Source organism: Calypte anna, chromosome 6 (genome assembly GCF_003957555.1).
Source record: "Calypte anna isolate BGI_N300 chromosome 6, bCalAnn1_v1.p, whole genome shotgun sequence".
Lineage (NCBI taxonomy): Eukaryota > Metazoa > Chordata > Aves > Apodiformes > Trochilidae > Calypte > Calypte anna.
In genome coordinates this window covers 26,250,271-26,264,245 of record NC_044252.1, presented here as the reverse complement: position 1 = coordinate 26,264,245, position 13,975 = coordinate 26,250,271, and the positions used below count along the sequence as shown (strand labels likewise).

General features: G+C 41.0%; 2 protein-coding genes across 6 annotated transcripts in view; one reads left to right on the top strand and one right to left on the bottom strand.

Annotated features, from left to right (window-relative positions):
* VTI1A (vesicle transport through interaction with t-SNAREs 1A) overlaps positions 1 to 1,935 on the bottom strand; it is a 258,149-nt gene extending 256,214 nt beyond the window's left edge. For 3 of the 4 annotated variants that reach the window (XM_030452931.1, XM_030452932.1, XM_030452933.1), the window contains exon 1: positions 1,287 to 1,883. In XM_030452931.1, the coding sequence (XP_030308791.1) occupies positions 1,287 to 1,380 (94 nt within the window). In that variant the 5' untranslated portion in view covers positions 1,381 to 1,883. Of the gene's footprint in view, positions 1 to 1,286 lie in introns of all 4 variants that reach the window. The other variant, XM_030452930.1, reaches the window with a different exon arrangement.
* Positions 1,936 to 1,999: 64 nt separating this feature from the next.
* On the top strand, positions 2,000 to 12,789 carry ZDHHC6 (zinc finger DHHC-type containing 6). 2 transcript variants are annotated; one of them, XM_008490171.2, is made up of 10 exons: positions 2,000 to 2,381; positions 3,743 to 3,834; positions 5,963 to 6,122; positions 7,212 to 7,373; positions 7,755 to 7,808; positions 9,307 to 9,474; positions 9,780 to 9,821; positions 10,219 to 10,364; positions 10,443 to 10,486; positions 12,203 to 12,789. In XM_008490171.2, the coding sequence occupies exons 1-10, from the start codon at positions 2,133 to 2,135 to the stop codon at positions 12,304 to 12,306; spliced, it is 1,221 nt and encodes a 406-aa protein (XP_008488393.2). In that variant the 5' UTR covers positions 2,000 to 2,132; the 3' UTR covers positions 12,307 to 12,789. The 2 variants fall into 2 exon arrangements, with proteins under 2 accessions (XP_008488393.2, XP_030308789.1); XM_030452929.1 differs by lacking the exon at positions 12,203 to 12,789 and adding an exon at positions 11,670 to 12,142.
* The last annotated feature ends 1,186 nt before the right edge of the window (positions 12,790 to 13,975 follow it).

Below are 13,975 nucleotides of genomic sequence, written 5' to 3'. Positions count from 1 at the left end.
TAGCACTACTGAATTTCAGAAGAGGACCCAGTAGAGTATTTATTATATCTCCCTGTTCCTACTCTGTTTAAAAGTGGAAAACCTTTTGGAAAGCTGTGGGAAATACTGCCTTGATTGGGTACTTTACATTAGCAAAGAATTCAGTAAATTGTTCCAATGGCCACTTAGAAGTTGAACATAATTTCTGAGTTTACACTAGTTTGAAATTTCAATCACAGAAACTTTAGATTTCTCTCTTCATCATGTGTAATTCTCCATTACAAAATAAAAAAACTTTCTAAGCCATACATTGCTGCAGATTGTGACCTAATTACCCTCCCCCCGTCCTTTTTTTTTTTTTTTTTTTTTTTTTTGAAAGAATGACAGCAAAATAGCTTTGCTAAGCCAAATGACAGTGCATGGGCTCCTGTCCTTTAAGTATGCCAGTGTCTGGTCACTTAACTCAAATTATACCTCACTATGATTAGAATTGGGCATAACCTTCCAGAATCTGACAGGTTTTTATACAAAATCACAGTCTGTTAAATTTCAAGTGTATTATCATTTTCAGCATTCTACCCTAACAGTTTTATAGATGTTATTGTCCCTACTGCAGAGACACATCACAAATCAGCCCATGAATCCTGCAGGCTAGTGACAAACACATTCAAGTAAACCACCGCTGAGTTCTTTGAATCTGCTCCTACATGTGACTCACCACAGCCAATTACCCAAATCAAATGTTTTAACAGCAGACAGCAAATACACAGATTCGCATTAAATCACGCACAAATTCTATCGATGCCGCGGGAAAACGACTTTACTTTCCATAATCTATGTGGTACGATCACAATAAAAACATTCAGTAGCAAGTCTAGTGCGGGAAGCATCCCCCCCATCCCCCAGCCCTGCTCCCCCCCCTTCAGCGTTGCTGGCAGAACCTCGCCTGGGCCCGGAGCGGGTCAGAAGGGAGGGGCTGACCCATCCAGCTGAGCAGCAACCCCCGTTCCGTCACCTCACCCTCAACACATTTAACGAGACGGCTCCGTGTGGGAGCAGAGAAGCACCCGGGGCGGGGAGGCGATCCCCGAGGCTGCTGCGTGTGGCGGCGGGAGGCAGAGCGGGCTCAGCTCACACCCACACCCCCTCCGAGCCCTTCTTGCGGGGGAAGCTCTCAGAGCCGCGCAGGACGGGCCCGAGGTGCGGGGCGAAAACCGCGAAGGCGGAGAGGGGCGGAGGTGGGAGCCCATCCCCGGGCACTGAGGGTCCCTGCAGAACGCCAGGACTGCGGCCCCCCCCCCGCTCACCTCCTACCAGCTTGGGCACCTTCCCGATCCTGCCCGTGATCTCGGCCGTCAGCACCGCGAAGTCTTGCTCGTAGCTCTCGAAGTCGGAGGACATGGCGATGGCGGCGGTTCCGGGAGAGACGGCGGTGCCGGGAGAGGCGGCGGTGCCGGGAGAGGCGGCGGTGCCGCTGCGCTGGGTCCCGTAGCTCTCCGCTGGGCGCTCTCAGCCGCTCCGCACCGAACCGCTTCCGCGTCCTGCTACACGGAAAAGCGTCCCCCCCGCCTCCGCGAGCTTCCACACAGGTTCCGGGAAAACTCTCCGCCTCCGCCCAAGTGCTTTAAACCGGCACGGCCCAGCTCCCCCCTGCCGCCTCGCTATCCACTGAAGGTCTTCGCTTAGGGGCTCGAACTGCGGACCCGGAGGAAGCGGCGGCGGCGGCGGCCCGCTCGTACCCTGTAACCCGAGACGGCGCAGCTCCCTTTCTTCTCATCGAAGCGGGGGCGCAAGGCTGGGGGCGCACGGGCAGGACACTGTTTCCCAGCGGGACCTTATTGCGAACGGACTGCCGGGCCCGGCGGGCCGGGGCGGGGTCACTGCCAGGGGGTGGCGGCTGACCCAGACCCGGAGGCGGTGGCGAGTGGGGGCTCCGCTCTCCCGGCTGCCCCCCTGACCCCGCCTACTCGCGCCGAAGGGTGGGGGCCGAGGCCCAGCGTGCCCCAGCACCTCCCCTTCCCCTTCCGCCCTCACCGCCCCCTTCCTTCCCTCCCTCTCCGCAGCCGGCGGCACGGCGCGGAGCCGAGCTCGGCGGGAGCCATGCGCGGCGGTGGCGGCGAGGAGAGGGCGGCGGACGGTCGGTGGTAGCGGCCATGGGCGGGTCGGGGGGGCTGCGGCAGGCGCGGCGGCTGTGCCACTGGGGGCCGCTGGTGGCCCTGTCTGTGGTGGCCGTGTGCTCGGCCACCGCCATGGCGGACGCGGTGCTGTGGTACTGGCCCCTGGACACCGCCGGGGGAAGCGTCAATTTCATTATGCTCCTCAACTGGACCGTGATGATCCTCTACAACTACTTCAACGCCATGTTTGTCGGGCCGGGGTACGTCCCGCTGGGATGGATGCCGGTAAGCGATGCCTTTCCGTCCCCTCAACCCCGGGGCGGGGCGCGGCGCGGCGGTACCGGGCTGGGCATAGGCGGTTCCGCCCGCTCCTGTGGCGGGACCGGGAGCTGTGCAAGGAGAGCGTCTGGGGGTGGAAAGGACGGCAGAAATCAGGCGTTTCTTGTTGCCACTATTGTTCTCTTCTCCCTGAGGAAGGCAGCCAGCACACCAGGCCGCTCCTTCTCCTTACCTTGCTTCGGCGTCTTCGCTTTCCGCCCCTCTCCCTCTTTGTTGGTTCCAGTGTGTTCCGGCTCGCTCCATCCCTTCCCTTGTTCTGTCCCTAGTGACCTGGGGCTGGACGGCGCTGCTTCTTCGTTGGGAGCTGTCTTATTTTTTGTAGGTGCTTTTGTAAACAAAACACCCGGAAAGAAGTGCTGGGAAGGTGGGATTGGGAACTTCAAGGTTATCTGCACGTTCATCATGCAGGAGGTGTTGCTAGTAATAAGGATTAAAAGAGCTTTTTTTAAAGAACTTCATTTTAAGAATTTGTTTTAATATAAGCTTGAAAATTACCTTGTGTTCAACACGGTGGTGAAAGTGATGGTAGAAAGTTTGAAATTCCCTTGCTTCGGAAGACTCTTGGAAGAGCAGTCAAGGTCTAGACCAACGAAGGTTCAGTATCCCAAGACAGGTGGTCAGATTCTGTGACACAACAGTTAGTAATAATCACATTTGTACTTGTGGAATATTTCTCAGAACAGTGTAATGGAAAGGGGATCCTGATGTAGTCCTAGCAGGACACCTCGGTATTCTCCTTTGTGAATAGAAGGTTCTGGGCAGGGTTACTGCTTGTTATTTACAAGTGTCTGTGTCTCATCTTGCTGTAGCTGAGGTGTGTAAGAGGGAAAGGGCAACAAACAAAACGTTAATGTTGAACGTTTATGCTTGGCAGTTCTACATCTCAGTAGTAAGCCTAGATTGGCTTATGGTATAAAATAGTCACAGTGCAAAACCATGGGTTTTTTTGTTTTTGTTTTTTTAATAATTATAAAGGTCTCCTGCTCTTTCACACTCTCAGAACTTTGCTATGAAATGCTGCTTGTACATTGACTGTTCTGGTGGAAGAACAGTTTATTTCTTTTGGTAACCAGCACTTTTTTACATGGGAGATGGCTACATTGATAGCCAAAGGATTATTTAATTTTGTTTCTCTCTCACCACCTACCATTAAGTAGGCTTGGGTTATGAAACACATATATTGTGTTATGGGTTGGGTTAGGAAGCACCAGAAGAAAGCAAAAGATGCTTTGGTTAGGAAAATGCCAAGGTATGCATTGTCAGTAGAAATATTTACACATCTAACACATGTATTCTTCTGTTTAAAGGAAAAATCTCAGGATTGCATGTATCTCCAGTACTGTAAAGTGTGTCAGTCTTACAAGGCACCACGTTCCCACCACTGTCGAAAGTGTAAAAGGTACTGTCTTGCTTTAAAATTGGTACAGGTCTGTATCAAAGCAGCTGCAAATCTAATGCTGAGCTGTTTCTATATTCTTCTAAGTCTTGTATGCAGACTTCCATATGGACACTGTACCCAATTCAGATATTTCTTTTTTGTAGTTGTATGATTTCTGTATGGTCTTACTGTGTTTTAGTTTAATAAAAAAACTCTGTCTAACACTTTTTTTTTTCAGCTTGAAATCAGTTCCTCTTAAGAACTTCCTGTCAGTATTAACAAAATATTCCAGCACTGTTTCAGGGAACTACGCCTGTGCAAATACCTAAAAATTTTCCAGTCCTTTTTGAGTTCCAATTACAAACATTCAGCTGCTCAGGGAGCAGAAAAGCCTGTTCTGTCATCTTTCCAAATGGGAGATGGGAATTAGATACTGATTTGAGTGGAAATATCAGACTCTTCCTTATGCTTCCCTAGATGGTTTTGCTTGGTTTTTTGGTTTTTTTTAAGGGAAGTCTGTGTGTTAAGTGAACTCATAATAAGCCTCTTGGGTCAGCTTAGGTTAGTAACTTGTTATGTTTAAGTCTTCCAACAGACTTGTTTTGAGATAAAGGATGCATAAATTGCATTGGAATTTAGTGCAGCTTGAAAAAAGCAAACCACTTCAACTGTCTGCATGCAGGCTTTAGTTGCATTTAAGGTGGGCTTACAGGGCACAGCCTCCTTTGAAGGACTATTGGAGAACGTGGCAAAAGGATATTGCACCATTCACATTCATTTGTTGTGTTTATAAACATGAGTGAGTGTGCTTTGAGGAAGTAGAGACTGAAACTGTAGGTCAGTGCTGTAATCTGGCTGCATCAAGCTGAGATTTCAAATTGGACTCTTTTGAGTGACAATCTTTACACCAAGGACTTAAAAAATGGCAGCAGATCCTGATTATTGTTGTTGCAAAAGGAAGTTCTTTTAATTCAATATTTCATCAAATAAAACATAAGAAACTGTAGCACATTCTGCAGATAATTTTCCTTATGTGCTTTAAGAATTTTCTGCTGTGTCAGCTCTGGTAAAATTAAGTCTTGATTTCTTGCCTGTTGGAATGAAGCAATTAACTTAAACAAGTGCTGAAAATCTTAACCATGGCAAGTTTCAGTGCATGAGTGAAATCACATTTTGTGGCCAACCTGAACAAGGTGAGATTTCTAGCTAAGATCTAAGAACTTCTTTAGAAATATATTTGCTTGTAATTATGTTTATATGTTCAAGAACTTGTGCAGTGGCAGTTGGGCATATGCTAATATAGAATAAATTATTTAAAATGGAGAAACTGAGGTTCCTATTGGGAATGGACTGGCTTAAAACACGAGGTCAATAGTTCCAAAATAATTAACTTTTCAGAGAAACTGGATATTTGTGCAGTTCTGTCCTTTTTTTTTTTTTTTTTTGCATTTAGGGTTGGTGCAGATGGATTGCAACATTATAAATAGTGACTTCTACACCTTTTCAGTTAAATAAATGCAATTTGAGAGGTGGATGTTTTGGTTTTTTTTTTTATTTGTATACCTGTAAGCCACACCAAAATCACCAAAATCATTTATCTTAAATGAAAGAGTATTTACAGATTTGTTAAGTCAAGGTAGAGAAATAGATGAAACTTTCAGAGCATCTACCACAGGAAAGATACATCTACACTCTTCTGTGTACCTTTATATGATCTTTCTGCAAGTAGTTTACAGGGGATTTGATATTTCCTATATTTTCCTTGTGTGCTTATTTAAAGTAATAATAATAATAATAGTATTAGCATTTAATTATTGTATTTGTAGTTCTAATATGTCCCATTCTAGATCTGTGGTTGCTCTGGAATATGGTGTTAATTAGCAACTACCAAGTCAGAGTAAAGAGGAGGAGGGATAATTATGGAAGGTGGGACCTGGGTGCAATTTTTGTTTTGCTTTCTTTCACTATACAACATGAAGTACTGTTCTGAATAACAACCAAAAAAGAAACTATTGTTTTGATCTCTTCTAAATTCATGGGGTTAAATGAATGAATGGAGGTTGAGAAGCAGAACGTTTGCTGTCCTTTGAGCTTTTTGAAAAAAAAGCCATATATGCCCCATATATTAATTAATATTTGTTGTTCACAGATGTGTCATGAAGATGGATCACCATTGCCCTTGGATCAACAACTGCTGTGGATACCAGAACCATGCATCTTTCACTCTGTTTCTCCTCTTAGCTCCACTGGGATGCATTCATGCTTCTTTTATATTTATCATGACTATGTACACTCAGCTTTACAACAGAGTAAAAATTCATAACTAAATGCTTAAAATGTTATTTAAGTCATAGGGGTAATTTATCTCTGGAATTATTAGGTAACTGTTTCCTGAGAAGAAGAATGTGGAATTTTTTGATACTCTTTGTGCTTACTCATATGCTCTCAGTTCTGCTCCCAGCCTGTGAGAAGTATGTTCATTAATTGGAGAAGGATTTAGAGAAAGTTTTATCTATTTATATATATTTTTTTCCTCTGTTACTCATAATCACTGGGACTTTCATAGACCTTTGGATTAACTGTAAACAGTTTCTGAGTAGCCTTTTACATATAGAGAGACGGGCTGCGTTTTGGCTGGCACAGGAACTAGCTGCTATTTTATTTCCAACACACAAGTTAGATGCTGTTATTTTCTCTTGCTTGCCACTTTTTTAGCATTGTATCCAATTCTTCAAGCGAAAAAATCTACATTAGTTTTGGAACTAAAAATAAATTGTTGGATTTGTTTATTTAATAGAATATTTTAACTGCAGCAACAATGAGTACAATTTGTTCTGCAATACATCCCTTATCTCAGATTAATGGTTAAGATAATGAGCTTTGATTTCAGCTTTTCTGGTTGCAATGAAGATCTTGAAAGCATCAGCTGAGTGTAGCAGAGGAAGGCTGTGTGTTGTATTTGCAGAACAGTAAGGGGGAGTATTGCTATCTGCTAAAGCTTTCAGAGGAAAACCTGTAGCAGTTCCTTTGAGAATGGTGGGTACAGTGCTGTGCAAACATCTTCTATCTGAAACTGGTCAATGGGTTTTTGATAATGTCCCAGAGTAGAGTTTTTTGGGGGGTTTTTTTGCCAATTTTGAGCCTAACTTGTGGACTTTGCAAGATGGCAATTTTGGATTAGCTTTCCATCTAGAGAAGACCTACATCTAGCGAAGAATGTATTTCTGAAAAGGAAAAGTCTTTAGAGTATTTTTTTTAAATATTAATTCATTATTCTACCTACATTGTTAACTGTTGGAGGCTGGACATTTACCTTTAGAGCCAGATTTATTGTTGGCAAGTTTTTTAGTTTCAGAACTCAGAATGTTCTAGAGACAAATGATATTTTCCCTTCACAGATATCTTTTGGGTGGAGTTCTGTGAAGATTGACATGAGTGCAGCCAAAAGAGACCCTCGACCCATTATTCCCTTTGGACTGACTGCATTTGCTGCATCTTTATTTGCCTTAGGACTGGCATTAGGAACAACTATTGTTGTTGGTATGCTGTTTATTATCCAGGTATGTTTATGGCTTGCCTTACAAAAGATGTTAGAAGCTGTAGGTTTTGCCTGGGTGCAGAGCAGAAGTAGAGTGCAGGATTGGAGTAGGAGCAGGTGTTTGAAGCTTGGGTTTACTGTGTATTTCTTCCAGGGTTTTGTGTTGCTTTCTCCCAGTTCCTTTCTGATTACCACAGTTCTTTTTACAATTATTTTTAATGAAAGAACTTTGAGGTGAAACTCCAGAAACTAAGAAAACATGAGATGGGCTTTAAAAACCTCTCTGAATAAGGCAAAATACTTGGTATTTCAGGAGTACATTCTCCTATTGATGAAAATAGTTATGAGCATGCATGCATTTCTGAAAAAAATCAACACTAATTTCATTTAACACTTATTTTAGATGAAAGTCATTTTGACAAATAAAACTTCAATCGAGTCCTGGATTGAAGAAAAGGTAAGCTTTTTTTTACAATATTCTTGTAACTGTATTGTTATGAAGTGGGTTTTTCCATATTTATCAGTTTCTTGTTTCACCTCTCTGGATTTAAACCAAGGGCACAATTTAAATTCACCACTAGCACTGCAACTGGCTTTTGCCTTAATATCTCTATAATTCACTGGATTAGATGAGAAGTTGTTAAGCTGCCTAGATTTTTCTTTTCCTTCTTGTTTGAGGGAATTGGTGTGAACAGAGAAATAATTGCTTTGCCCATCCGCTTGCTGCAGCGGTGTTCTTGTCTGAATCTTGAGTTGTTTTTGCTTGTTATGCTTGCCATTGTCAGTACTCATCCACTTCTGCTACCCATTCTACATGGCATGCTTTGGCTCATGATTTTCCTTATTTCCCAATTCTCTGATTAAACTTGGGAGTATTTTCCTTGGTTTTATAGAAGTACAGTATAGATGTAGAAAATAATGAGATACCTAGTCTTTTCTACTGTAAATATCTCTTTAATTTCTATATTTTATAGAAGTTTTCACAATTTTTTTTCAGAAAAAACATAGCCAAGCAGCAGAAGCGAAGTTTAGAGGCAGTGTTTAGAACTGACTCAGTGTTTAGAAACTAGCTCAGTGATACCAAGTAGTTTTGTAGAAGTCCAAATCTTTTTGTTATTATCTTGTTCTCTGTCTTGTATTCTGTGTCAAAATTAGCATGAGGGCCATGGCTTTGTGTAAGTACCTAAGTACTGTAATGCCCTCTCTTTGCAGGGAATCTAGCTTAGCTGGATCCTAGACCTGTTTGACCTTTGAAGAATAGAATAGTAGAAAATAAATGAAAGAAAACTCTGTTCCAGCTTTATAGTAGACTTTGAAATAATAATTAATTTTTTTTACTGTAAAACACAGGCTGCTGCTATGTCCATTCTGAAAACTGACTGAGCACAGACTAATTTTGATAAAACCGGGATTATTGCAACAAAGAAACCAAACTCTACTGTGGCTGCTCCACTAGGTGTCATCGTTACTGAGAGGAGAGAATAGAATGTTCATGACTGCAGAATGGGGGTGATTCAGAGCATGCCTGTTCGTGGAGTTCTTAGCAGTGGAATAGATGCTGCCAATGTTGAATTATGCTCGTGACCATTAATCAAAGAATCCTGAGCAGTAGATTTGTATGTAACTGAGAAATAGTCTGGCATCAGTCTTTAAAGAAAGCCGTAAAATGTAATCAGAGCATGGAGTGGATTACCCAGTGTAGCCAGTTGACTCTGTTGTTAAAGAGTAGGTGGGGGGAGGGGTTGAGGACTCAAAGCAGACATGCTTCTAAATGCCATGATTATTGTAAGTATTTTGAAAAGTGTGGACTGCTATCTCAAGATTTTACTGCTCCTGCCTCAAAATATTTGCCCTTAGGAATCCCAGGTTTATGACCTGCCCTTCTTAATGTTTGCTGCCTGACTGCAGTTTGTAGGGTGTTTTTTTATGTGTTCTGTGTCTTGATTATTTTCCAGGCCAAAGACAGAATCCAGTACTACCAAACGGGTGAGACCTTTATTTTTCCCTATGACACAGGAAGTAAATGGAAGAACTTCAAGCAAGTGTTTACATGGTCTGGGATTCCTGAGGGAGATGGCCTGGATTGGCCAGTAAGAGATGGCTGCCATCAGTACAGCTTGACGGTAATTGATTTCAGTGGTACCTGCAGTTAATCCCTCCCACTATCCATTGCTTGCTTTCCTTTGCAGTAATATACCAGCTTTTAAAATAATTCAAACAGACTAAATAGTAATGCATATACTTAAGAAACAGGTGTTCTGTCAAATGTCCTCACATTTTTTGGTAGACTAAAAGGTTATGCTTTCATGAGTGATTTAAATGCTAATGATATTTCCTGTGTTTGAATGGGTTTTATACCTGTCTTGATTTTGTGTTGAATACACAAGTTCTAAACACTGCCTAAATTTCTATTTATAATCTCTTATAGATAGAGCAACTGAAACAGAAAGCAGATAAGCGAGTAAGAAGTGTAAGTATTTATGATGTGTGGTCTGAAATGACTGTAAAATATCAGTATAAATAAATGTAAGTACTTTGCTGAGACAGTTTTTTTTATTATAAATTTTGCAATTAAGTTTATTTGGTGTTTCTACAGAAACGGCACCCTGCAACCTCTGCTTAATTAACTGTAGCATTTTGCTTTCTTTGCATTTTCTTCTTAGTTTAGAAACATGATAATGAAGATGACCATGCTTCTATTGTTAAGCAGCTAATTAGAATTTAGTCTCCCTTTGACAGCTCTTGTCATTATGCTCAAATCTAAAAGTATGCTTGATTTTTTTTTTTTTTTTTTTTTGGTATGAAACTGTCAGCAAGACCATAACTCCTTGCAATAATCCATTGCCATGTTCTGTTCAAATCTCTAGGTGCGGTATCGAGCAGTAGAAGATTACAGTGGTATCTGCTGCCCTGTGACTAAAGGCATTAGAACATTCTTCACAACACCATGCACTGAAGAACCTAGAATTCCACTGAGTAAAGGGGATCTGATTTTAGCCACAAGAGGCTTAAAGTTAGTGGCTCCACCTTTGTTTGATTACAAGGTTTGATGGTTTTGGCATCTAATTTACTATTATACTTTCTTCCTCAGACACTGGATGTATGGTGAGAAGATTCTTGACTCAGCTGCTGATGGTATGAAGCAGTTATTTTCACTTTTTCTCTTGGAAATTACTTATTTTATACTGTCTAGAAAGGTGGACAATATTAGGTGTTCATTTTCCAAAATGTATGGTGACTGACCTAACTGGCATTAGCTTCTTTTACTTCTAAAACGATATCCACAGTTTTTACTCTTTACATGAAGTATACTTGCCAATTTTGAGAGACATTAAATGAATCTGTCAAACTGAAAGAACACTGCTTAACTAGGAGTTTATTGAAGGTTGAGTTGGAAGGGGGACACGTCTTTATATTCTAAGAAAAAAGCTAGACTTTTAGACTCTTAAGAGGCTAGTGATGAGTTCTTTTCATATCTATTACTCTTTGTATATCTTAAAAACAAGGAGACATGTCTTTGGTTCAGGATCACTTCCAAGATGCAGTTATGAAAGTAACAGCCACAGCTGTCAAAGACAAGATTCCTGTTGGTCTGCAGGGAGACAACATCACAAATGCATTAAAATTTTCATGGTTTTTACTTTTGCTCTCCTGCTTGGGACTGAGCTAAAATTTTGCTGCCAGAGAGTACACTATATTCTCTTGTCTTCCAAAAAATTGTTACTTTATTGCATGTACAATTCATGTCAGCAAAAGAAAGGTGGCCCACAGTCACTGTATGAAAAATGTCCATAATTTTCATGGGAGGTCTGAGGCTTTCATGGGCTTGAAGTGCTTCAGCAGGTTGCTCCAATGAACACTTCCAAATAGCAAACCTACGCACATCATTGAAATGAGATTAGTAATAGTTTGTGTTTCATTTAATGTTAGGAAGATTAGCAGGAGATTTCTATGCTATATCTTTTTTTTTAAATCAGTTCAAATGAGCTCTGGGTAGGGAACTCACTATATGCTGGAAGGCTGGATTAGGATTCAGAGTAACATTAGCCAATAACATTGGTATTTTGAAGAAGTTGGCTTCAAAACGAGGATGAAATTTGTTAGGAATGTGTAGCAAAATGCTATAAATTGGCAGGAATACCAAGCTGCACTGTATCATTAAGTATAAATAAAAATAAATAAAAAATAATCATTAAGTAGCAGTTCTTCCAAGGAAAAAATAGTTAATCATAATACTGAGCCAACGTGAGAAAATGAAGCAAGTGTATAGCTTCCCAGATGCATGAAGTAATTCTTCCATCCTACTTAATGTTGGCAGAAACTCAGCTGAAATGCTGCCACAAGCAGTTATTGCATCTCAAGAAAGAGGAAGATCAGCTGGAAAGGGTTGAGAGCAAAACAAGGAGAATAACCAGTACTAAAAGGTGTGACTTAGAAGGGAAATGTGAAAGAATTTGGCTGGCTTACCTGTGGAGGAAAAAGTGGGCACATACACCTAGCAATCAGCTGTGTGGAAGGGTTGTAGAGAAGGTTATTAGCTGTTTCCTTTGTCCCTGGTGTGTAAAAAGAGGAGTTGTGAACTTGAATTCTAGATGGAAATATTCACGGTGGGTATTAGGAAATATTTGCTCATACTGAGGAAGATAGAGAAACTCTGGAGATCTCTGAAAACAATTTAGGCAGTGGAAGCAAATCCATGCATCCCCAGGTAGTGATGTTGGGAGTGACTTAGATGTCCTGCCTTGAAGAAAATAACTCAGGTAACCTCTTGATGTCTCTTCAGTAACAATGTTTTTCCTCTATTGTGGATCATGTGTTGTTCCAAATTAATGCAACTTTTCATGTCTTAAGGTGGAATAAGAGAACGAGGCTGGTTCCCTAGGAAATGTGTGGCAAAATGCCAATACGACTCTGAAACAGATCAAGCAGTGGATGGAGAGAAGAAAAACAGATAGCCTTCTCATTTTTTTAAATAAGAAATGGAATTTTTACTTCAGACCACAAAATCCTCTACTTGAAATTTTCTGTGTATTGTTTTAGACTTATGCAATGAGTATGTTAGGACAAGGTTTTCTTTCCCTCACAGCTGAAAGAAAGGGTTTGGGGTATTCCTGTGCCATGGTTTGCATACCTTTTTAACAATAAGTAATTGGAGAAGCCATTCAGTGGATTGCCTTCCAGATGCATCTTTTTCATCCCAAATATTTTTTTTTCTTTTTGTTGTTTAAATTGCATTCTGGGGTTTCATATTTCAGGTTTTTTCCTTAATCGCATCTGATTGTGATGCGTGCTGCTTATCTTTTGTATTTTACTTTCCCTGAAGCTGCCCCTGAAAATGATAAGATAAACATCTGATTCAAGTTCAAGATCAAATTTGTTACCTTTTACTTTTAATGATGTGAATTGTTCACCTCAAATAAATGATACATTCATATTCACTTGTGGATTTAATTGTTCTTAGACCTGCTGACTAGAACTTGTTTATTGACATGGGAATGTGAACTGACTGGGAAGGAAAGATTACACTGTTGTTTTCAAGTTTAGAAGGACTGCTGTTCATATAACAATATTCTGTGCTTTAGTGGCAAAAAAAAATCTAAACTGTAGACAGCTGTATCTGATCCCTGTCAAATCTGAGTACGTACCCAAGAGACAAGATCCACCTTTGATCCACCTTAAGAGTGAAAGGAAGTGGTAGCACTGGGAATGAAAATTTTTGTGAACCTAATTGCTGCTAAGTGGTTAACACCTTTCCTAAAGCACTCCTATTTAGTATCTGGTATGGATTATTAGGAGGAAGATCTTGAAATGTCGTAACCTGTGCCACCTAAAGGCTTTCTAAAAAGGTGATTTGTTCTCTCATAGTCACCTTGAGTGTTTCTGCACATTAGTGTTTTAAACTTAATGTCCAGTCTGTCTCCACCTGCATGAATTATCTCAAGCAGATGAGCATTTCATAAACAGCAAACTGTATATAGGAATAGCTACATATAGATAAATGAGCATTATTCCTGTATACTCCTGTTCAGATTCTTTATCTCCAGCACAAAGCCAGTTTTTTGTTAGTTCCAGTTTGCTGTGTGTTGATGCTGATGGTGAACTATAATCCCAGGCTGTTTCTGAGCTGTGGCAATAAGTGTTCAGTTTAAGTAGTTTGCAAGCAGGTGTATTGCCCCTCTTGAAATTAAAACACATGTTCTAAAAGCCTGCTTCCTTAGAGGCATAGGAGTGTGAGATGAAAACTGAAGCTGCAGGATAAAGCTATTTTGGAATATTAGCAGAAACGTCTGAAAACCTCCAATCGCATAGAGTAGTCTTAATTGCAGTAGTTTTTTTCCAGTATTTGGAGTCCTGAACGAAATAAAGTATAAAAGTAAGCTTGGTTTTCAGCTGAGGAATCTGTCATCTAAGGACCTCTTGTTCTTTGAAATGATTAAATAGCTGCTGTCCATACTAGCAGGCAATTAGTAGTGTAATAGGAACAGGTCAGCAGCACTGTTTATCATTAGCAATTAGGAGAGGAATTTATGTGAGCTGTAGTCTATTTGTTGTGGATTGAATATCATCTAGAGGTTGAAGAGCATCTTAACTCAGTTTTAACTTCCATCTGAGCAGGACATTGCA

What these genes read in the sequence shown, in the direction of transcription:
- ZDHHC6 (XM_030452929.1), top strand. Translation starts at nt 2,133, where the DNA reads ATGGGCGGGTCGGGGGGGCTGCGGCAGGCGCGGCGGCTGTGCCACTGG. An exon ending in GTATGCTGTTTATTATCCAG is followed by an intron (nt 7,374 to 7,754) that starts GTATGTTTATGG and finishes CACTTATTTTAG; the next exon opens with ATGAAAGTCATTTTGACAAA. An exon ending in TTAGCCACAAGAGGCTTAAA is followed by an intron (nt 10,365 to 10,442) that starts GTTAGTGGCTCC and finishes TTTCTTCCTCAG; the next exon opens with ACACTGGATGTATGGTGAGA.